Here is an 8,310-nt window from a genome sequence, read left to right as displayed (position 1 = left end):
AGTGGGAGGATCACTTGAGCCCAGAAGGTCGAGGCTGCAGTAAGCTATGATTGTGCCACTGCACTGCAGCCTGGGTGACTGAGCGAGATCTTGTTAAAAAAAAAAAAAAAAAGCGGCTGGGCGCAGTGGCTGACGTCGGTAATCCCAGCACTTTGGGAGGCTGAGGCAGGCGGATTACCTGAGGTGGGGAGTTCGAGACCAGCTTGACCAACATGGAAAAACCCCTTCTCTATTAAAAATACAAAATTAGCCGGGCGTAGTGGTGCATGCCTGTGACCCCAGCTACTCGGGAGGCTGAGGCAGGAGAGAATCGCTTGAACCTGGGAGGCGGAGGTTGCGGTGAGCTGAGATCGTGCCATTGCACTCCAGCCTGAGCAACAAGAGTGAAACTAAAAAGAAAAAAAAAAAAAAAAAGATGGGAAGGACACTCTAGGTAGATGAAAAAGCATCAGTAATTCACTGGGTGTGAAACAGCGTGGTCTGCAGGGTTTTGTATGTGTGAGCAAAATAAATATGCAGGCTGAGATTAGTGGAATGAAGGTGGGAAGGGCCTTGTGGGAGCGTTAAGAAGTTTGAGCTTTGGGACTTTTCTGTATATGATAAAATTGATGTCTGTATAGGGTACAGTGGGGACACAGAGGAGGAAGTGAATACTTGTACCCAAGAGGTCATGCAAGACTTAGGTTTTACTATATTTCAATTATTTTTACACTAACACTAGCCACATTTATTTCCCTGCTGGCTGTGTGCCTGCCACAGTACTTTACAAATATTGTCTCATCCAACCCTCACACCATCCCTGCGAAATGGGTGTTATTACCTCTACACAGAAGGGGAAGGGAGGCTCAGACAGGTTAATAATGTTCCCAGGGCCACTAGAAAGCTAGCCTGGATCCCAAGAGGTCTTAAAGCACTAAATTATACTTTCCTAAGAAGAGCTTCTTGAGGTCAGGGATCATGTCTTTTGTTTTTGCGTGCCAAGACCTAGGTCTTAGAAGACGCCTAATAAACATCAGTTGAAAAAGATGACTGGATGATCGATGTTTCACTTTTTCCACGTAGAAAGCACGTGGCGACAGCACTGAGAAACCTCCAGGCCACCAGGGGGCGCGACGTCCATTTCAGCGCAGTGGGGCCCGGTTGCGGACGCCTAGCTTCCTTCCCTCCTTTGGCTAAAGTTCAGCCAATCCCTGCGCTCCGAGAGCCGGCGGCCAGTGGGCAGGGTCACAGGGCAAGGTCCCGCGGGCCGCTGGGAGCGGCGACTTCCGTGCTCCCGGCGAGCGGGCGGAGAGCGGGGGCCACACTAGGGAGTGTGGGCTGGGCCGCAGGTGAGCGCGCGGTCCCGGCGAGCAGGTCCGGTCAGCCCAGGCCCGTAACCTCTGAGTTACGGGAGGAGTGATCGCTAGGGTCCACCCTGGTCCCGGCCAGACCTGCCAGCCCCCTTCTCTGGTGGGTGCTCTGGTGCCCAGTCTGGGAGTCCAAGTAGCCCTCCGCAGACAGGGCTTATCGGCACCTCAGTGAGGACGGACGTTGATGAGGCCACGAATGAGGTGGGCTAGGGGCAGTGGACCGGGAGCCCCACAGAAGGGAGAAGGGTAGCCATTTGGATGGACCCTGACCTCACTTGCGCTCCCATTCCTGGACTGCGCTTGAGTGACTGTCAGGGTTAATTCTTTCACCTTCTCAGGCCTCCTCTGTCCTTGTTAGCAGTTCTTGAATTTAGGACTACGGCTTCTGGCCTCGTTGGGCCTCCGGGCCCCGGCACTGGGGCAGGTTTCCCAGCAACTCAGTTGACTTTTACCGGATGCTTTTGGCAGACCTCCAGTCCTCCATGCCGGGCTGGAAATATGCGTCACAGTGTTTTTCAGACACTTTTGCCTCTTTCATTGTGATACCTTGTCTGGGGATGACTATGATGGAGTCTTTAGGTTTCTGTAATCAGCAAAGGCGTCTGTTATGTTCCTGCCACCTTCTGGAGGAGAGTGGGTGGAGAATGTTGTGATTTTACACTAGGGAGTTGTTTGGGCTGTCATTCATTCGTTCAGCAGACCTTTTTTTGGGCACTCTGCCAGGCAGGGTGGGAGAGGTGCCTGGATGGATAGGGCACAATGGGGCCAGACGGACATGGTGCTTAGCCTTTTGGAGCTTAAAGTGTCTTGAGAAATGCAAACAGGGTAAGCCAGCACCGTGCCTGACACAGCGCAAGTGGTTATAAGTGTTGAATAAAGGAATGAATTGACTTATTTGGGAATGATTAGAATGTGAGCAGGACGGTAGAGAGAGACTTTATGCTGCATGTGAGAGATCGTTGTGAACTCAGGCTCGATATGTTTTAAGACAGATTTGAAAGTCTGGACAGTTGCTATTTAGGGAAGCATTTACTTCTACAGAGGACTTGCTTTAAAGGTGGAAGGAAAATGAAGAAGTATTAGGTTTGGGATTCTTCAGAGGTGCCTCTTTTAACTCCTGTTATATCTCTGAATTTCACAAATCCCTGAGTATAATCTCAGGGTTTGGGAAAGGGGAAGCTCTTCTAGGTAATGAAATGCCAGGCTGATGGGAAAAGAACTGTAGGAAGCTCTCTCCAAATCCAGGATTTGAACAGAAATCGTATACCTCTGCAGTGTGTTCTTCCCACTAGAAAGAGTGTAGACTTTGAAGTTGGAGAGGCCTGGGTTGAAAATCAGTGGCTCTATCACTTCTGGTGATTTTGGGTAAGTTAACATAATGTCTGTGAGCCTTTGTGTCAACAAGAGCCTGGGCTAATCATTCCTACATCATAGAGGTGTTATGAGGATCAGGTGATGGTTCGTGTGTAAATTGTCATCATAGTGCCTGGTGCTAAGACAATAAGGAGGGGAGTCTTGGAGATGCTGCAGTTTTATTTATTTTTTTATTTTATTTATTATTTTTAATTTCATTATGCTCCCTTACTGGGGGGATCCTCAACCTCCTGGGCCACAGACCGGTGGTGGTTTTCAGCCCATTAGGAACTGGGCTGCACAGCAGGAGGTGAGCGGTGGGCCAGCTGGGAAGCATTACCGCCTGAGCTCCACCTTCTCATAGATCAGCAGCGGCATTAGATTCCTACAGGAGTGCAAACCCTATTGTGAACTGCACATGCGAGGGATCCGGGTGTGTGCTCCTTATGAGAATCTAATGCCTGATGATCTGAGCTGGAACAGTTTCATCCCGAAACCATCCCTCTCCATCCCCCATCTGTGGAAAAATTGTCTTCCACGAAACTGGTCCCTGGTGCCAAATATAGGTTGCGGACCGCTGCCTTATAGTGTTAATGTCCAGAGAACAATGGGATTCCTTCAAAGAGAATTGGGAACCAAAGAGAGAGGGGGAGAATCATCTTATCCTTGGTGAGGTTTTGATTGTTCACTTTAGATCAGAGATAGCAGTGTTGGAGAAGTACCTACGGGGGCATAAACAGAAAGATCTTTTAGTGGATACTTTTGGGCAAGTCTCTTAACCCTCTGATAGTGGGTTATGTATCTACCTTACGTGGTGGACATGAGGATTAAGAGAGAGAGTGCATACGATGTGCCTAGCCCAAGGCCTAGCATGTAATAAGTGCTCAATACATGGTAGCTGTGTTATTATAACTGTGAATGATCTTTGATAATTGATAATGTAATAATCATTTGAGACAGAATGGCCATTAGAGTGACCCAATTTGTGTGTTTTTACATTACTTTGGCATTGCCCTACTTCATTTCAGGAGGCCCTGAGACAATTCCACTCCTCTCCCTGCCCCCCTACCCCCGCCCCAGCTCCCGGCCAGGGCTTGTACAGTGGTTTTTCACAGTAAATCTTCAAGTTCTGCGATATCCAGAGTATGTATAATGATTTGTGATATTTTCAGGAGCTTTTTATGTAAATACGACTGTATGGGTTTCATTGAAGACAGGAATTTTTTTTTTCTTCTTGAGACGGAGTTTCGTTCTGCCGCCCAGGCTGGAGTGCAGTGGCGTCATCTCAGCTCACTGCAACCTCCGCCTCCCAGGTTCAAGTGATTTCTCCTGCCTCAGCCTCCTGAGTAACAGGGATTACAGGTGTGAGCCAAGATAGGATACTTTGAAAGTGGTTTAGTCAGCAGATTTGTAAAGTATAGGTTTGTCCCCTTGTTAGAAAAGCCAGGTTTCAGAATAGGATAAAACCATTATCTATTTACCTAAAATCCAGAATAATTAGGTAACACAGTATGTATTTGACTGTTTAAATATACTCCTTATGCTTTACATGAGGAAAAGGAACGACTTTTCATATGGTGGAGAATTGTAGAATTGTGTGTCATGGGGAAAAGGTGGCTGGCTGCGCTCATGGAGAAATTTCATAGAGCAGAGAAAGGCGTCTTTTTCCCTTCTTGAAATGTTGGCAAACTAGGGCCTGGGGTCAATGGGCTTGAAGCTCTATTAGGTAAGGCTCAGAGGTCCCCTTGTGGGGAACATTGTCATATATTGGTGCACACTTGTCAAAGATTACAGTCTGTAAACTGGAGATCCCTCCTTCTTCCCTAACAATGGAATCTTTTGAAATTTCCTAGATTATTTCAGGGACCCACCTCTCGCATTGCTCTGCATGGGGGTGGGTGCTCAGTAAGTTGTGCCAGGCTGGCCAGGCACGCTGACTCACGCCTGTAATCCCAGCACTTTGGGAGGCCGAGGTGGGCAAATCATGAGGTCAGGAGTTCAAGACCAGCCTGACCAACACGGTGAAACCCTGTCTCTACTAAACAAATACAAAAATTAGCTGTAATCCCAGCTACTTGAGACGCTAAGGCAGATAATTGCTTGAACCTGGGAGGTGGAGGTTGCAGTGAGCCGAGATCGCACCACTGTACTCTAGCCTGGGTGACAGAGCAAGACTCTGTCTCAAAAAAAAAAAAAAAAAAAAACCAAAACAAAAAGTAAAAAACATTGTGCCAGGCTGCCTGGTAAGTGGAGAGCCCTAGTGGGTTGCTCTTATTTGGTGGGAGGTGATGCTGGGTTCTCTCTAATGCTGCCTTGTGCTCTTCCACAGATGTCATGTGGCCTGTGTTTTGGACCGTGGTTCGTACCTATGCTCCTTATGTCACATTCCCTGTTGCCTTCGTGGTCGGGGCTGTGGGCTACCACCTGGAATGGTTCATCAGGGGAAAGGACCCCCAGCCCGTGGAGGAGGAAAAGAGCATCTCAGAGCGCCGAGAGGATCGCAAGCTGGATGAGCTTCTAGGCAAGGACCACACGCAAGTGGTGAGCCTTAAGGACAAGCTAGAATTTGCCCCGAAAGCTGTGCTGAACAGAAACCGCCCAGAGAAGAATTGATGGAGGACACAGGGCCCTACGGCCCTACTGTGGGCGGTGACTTGTCCTGCTACCATGTTGACAGAGCCCCAGAACCCACATCTAATTGGCTTTGTTGCTTATTCTGGCCCCTCCCACACCACACAGCCACACAAATACTGGCTGCTCCTTGATGTCCAGGCAGACCCAGCGGCAGCCAAAGGGCCAGTGAAGAGGAAGGCCGCATCTGTTGTGTGGTGGCCACAAGCACTCAGGCATCTGAGTTTACTGGTGCACTGCTGGGAGGAGTGTTATGAGATGAACGTTGGCTGTCAATCTCTGTGGGCAGGCGGTTTGGCCTCGAGTGGGAATGGCTGGGATTTGGGTGTTGCCTTTAGGAGGGATACCTGCATGTCTAGTTCCAGTCTGCACTGGGAAGAATTCAAATATGCACCTGGCTCCCTTCACTGTTTTGCCCTATCCTTTGTGCTCATTCTTACTGAAATCTGTCTTGTTAGCTCAGGAATGGGATTCCCCCAGGAAGGAAAGCATTTTTCTGTTCTGGGAAGCCCAGACTGTTCACTATGGGGCAGGGACGAACATGTGCCTCGTGAATTTGCTTGAAAACAGTCCCCATCATCTACCCCCATCACTGTAGAGTGCAAAACTTGATTAAAGTGGTATCTGAGAACCATAATGATCGAATCTTATCATCTAGATGGTATTTGGGAGTCTTCTTAGGAGTTAGGCAAGTACAGGTGTTTTAGAGCAGGATAACATTGGTATTAAAGGGTGCCAAGGAGCCCTGGAAACTGCTTTACTAGTGCGGTTGCATTGAACCCTGGAGGCACAGATTCCCAGGAACCTTTTTACCATCATTACAATTGGCTGTAGCAGCTTCAAGTCTAAATGGAAGTAGACCACACACACACACACACGCACACGCCTTTCCCTATAAAAGTATATACGCACATTCAAGAAAATTTGGTAGGGATTTTAAAAAGGGCACCCATGTTCCCAGCTCGTTAATAACAACCATTAACATTTTGTTGTCTTTTACTAATTCTCTGCATAGGTTTTAAAGATAGTTATTACTGTACATTTAATTTTATATACTTTTCTCACATTATCATTTTTCCATTTTGTGTGGTCATCATTCACGGCTCAGTGCAACCTTGACCTCCTGGGCTCAAGTGATCCTCCCACTTCAGCCCCCCAAATAGCTGGGACTACAGGAGTATGCCACCACGCCCAACTAATTTTTTTATATTTTGTAGAACCAGGTCTCACTATGTTTCCCAGGCTGGTCTCAAACGATCCTCCGGCCTTGGCCTGTAGTTTTTTGTTTTTTTTTTTTTGGAGATGGAGTCTCATTCTGTCACCCAGGCTGGAGTGCAGTGGTGTGATCTTGGCTCAAGGCAATCTCTGTCTCCTGGGTTCAAGTGATTCTCCCGCCTCAGCTCCCTAAGTAGCTGGGATTACAGGCGTGCACCATCACGCCTGGCTAGTGTTTGTGTTTTTAGTAAAGATGAGGGTTTCACCATGTTGGCCAGGCTGGTCTCAAACTCCTGACCTCAAGTGATCCCGTCTGTCTCAACTTCCCCAAAGTGCTGGGATTACAGGTGTGAGGCACCGTGCCTGGCGGCCTGTAGTTTTTGTTTTTTTTTTTTTTAATCTGGAGTCTCGCTGTATTGCCCAGTCTGGAGTGCAGTGACGTGATCTCGGCTCACTGCAACCTCTGCCTCCCGGGTTCAAGCGATTCTCCTGCCTCAACCTCCTGGGATTAGCTGGGAGTAGCTGGGATTACAGGTGCACGCCATCACGCCTGGCTGATCTTTGTATTTTCAGTAGAGACAGGGTTTCACCATGTTGGTCAGGCTGGTCTCGAACTTCTGACCTTGTGATCCGCCTGCCTTGGCCTCCTAAAGTGCTGGGATTACAGGCATGAACCACCGCACCCGGCTGTAGTTGTTTTTAATAGCAACATAATTGTCTATCAAGTGGGAGTATGGCATAAGTTTATTCTGGACAGTTTCCATACTGCCGGACATTTCAATTGTTTCTGGTTGTTCACTTGTTTAGATACTGCAAATGAATATCTTATATGAAGCTTTTCTTGCATTTTGGAATAAACAGTAAAAATAGTAAATGTCACTGTGGATGAAATGGGATAAATGAGCAGTTTTGAGGATCTCATGCATAACACCAAATGTCTTTCCTAAAGGGCTCTAGGAGTTTCTACTAAATGTTACCACTTAAGATGTTGCTGGTAAGGCTGTGAGGGGAGTAAAAGCAGACGGCAGGAAGAAGCATAAGAAGCTGTTGCTTCTTGAAGCCGTCTGATAGTTTAAGTCAGCAAAGGGCAGTACTGAGCATTTCGTGAATTAATCTGCCTCTAAAAGGGAGTGGGTATTGGCCTTGCTTCTTAGACTGTCTCTCCTGAGGCCTGATGGTGTTCACAGGTGGGTGAGGGTGGAGTTCCTGAACAGTTAGAGGTGTCAGCTGTGAAGAGGTGCCAGCTGGAGGTACCTTCCAGAACCTGGTGGTGGCCTGAGAGGAGGGAGCAGGTTGAGTCGTTGGCTTCGTCTAGGTCACTGAGGCCTAGTGGGAATGTGGAAATGAGCTGCTGTTGCTTCGCAGGGAACAAATCCGATGGAGCTTGGGGAGAGGCTGTCAGCTACCAAGTAAGGAGATTTCTGGTTCTGGCTGATGAGCAGGCCTCATTGGCACACCAGTGCTGCCACCCTATGGCAGTCCTGGGCATTACCAAGCCTGCAATCGCTTCCCTGGGCTAAACCAAACACTGGTGCCGGCAGAGGTCAGGTGACAAATGCGCCACCACGCTGGCAGAAAGTACAGACCTGCCGAAAGGGGGCAGTGGCGACTCACCTTCCAATCTGCTGCTCATCCAGTGGTACCAGAGTTTTGAATTTTTCTAAAAGATGTTCTAAGAGTTCCAGAGAGTGTAAAAAAGAAAAAAAAAGAAAAGATGCTAGAAATTCAGGGTTGTCTGGTGTGTGTAACCTTCTGATTTTTA

General features: G+C 48.1%; 2 protein-coding genes across 6 annotated transcripts; both read left to right on the top strand.

Moving 5' to 3' along the window:
- The first annotated feature begins 1,058 nt into the window (after window positions 1-1,058).
- On the top strand, window positions 1,059-5,970 carry SMIM12 (small integral membrane protein 12). Of its 5 annotated transcripts, none has more exons than XM_011995601.1 (2): window positions 1,059-2,201; window positions 5,032-5,970. In XM_011995601.1, the coding sequence occupies exon 2, from the start codon at window positions 5,037-5,039 to the stop codon at window positions 5,313-5,315; it is 279 nt and encodes a 92-aa protein (XP_011850991.1). In that variant the 5' UTR covers window positions 1,059-2,201; window positions 5,032-5,036; the 3' UTR covers window positions 5,316-5,970. The 5 variants fall into 5 exon arrangements, with proteins under 5 accessions (XP_011850991.1, XP_011850989.1, XP_011850993.1 ...); XM_011995599.1 differs by having other exon boundaries at window positions 1,197-1,328; XM_011995603.1 differs by having other exon boundaries at window positions 1,250-1,353.
- Window positions 5,075-5,970, top strand: LOC105550641. The gene has a single exon (XM_011995598.1). The coding sequence runs from the start codon at window positions 5,370-5,372 to the stop codon at window positions 5,895-5,897; it is 528 nt and encodes a 175-aa protein (XP_011850988.1). The 5' UTR covers window positions 5,075-5,369; the 3' UTR covers window positions 5,898-5,970.
- Window positions 5,971-8,310: the final 2,340 nt, after the last annotated feature.

The sequence above is a fragment of the Mandrillus leucophaeus genome, unplaced genomic scaffold (genome assembly GCF_000951045.1).
Source record: "Mandrillus leucophaeus isolate KB7577 unplaced genomic scaffold, Mleu.le_1.0 Scaffold493, whole genome shotgun sequence".
Classification (NCBI taxonomy): domain Eukaryota; kingdom Metazoa; phylum Chordata; class Mammalia; order Primates; family Cercopithecidae; genus Mandrillus; species Mandrillus leucophaeus.
This window is presented reverse-complemented; position numbering and strand designations above follow the sequence as displayed.

Bases quoted from the DNA above. Each gene is read 5' to 3' on its own strand.
- SMIM12 (XM_011995601.1), top strand. From the start codon at position 5,037: ATGTGGCCTGTGTTTTGGACCGTGGTTCGTACCTATGCTCCTTATGTC.
- LOC105550641 (XM_011995598.1), top strand. From the start codon at position 5,370: ATGTTGACAGAGCCCCAGAACCCACATCTAATTGGCTTTGTTGCTTAT.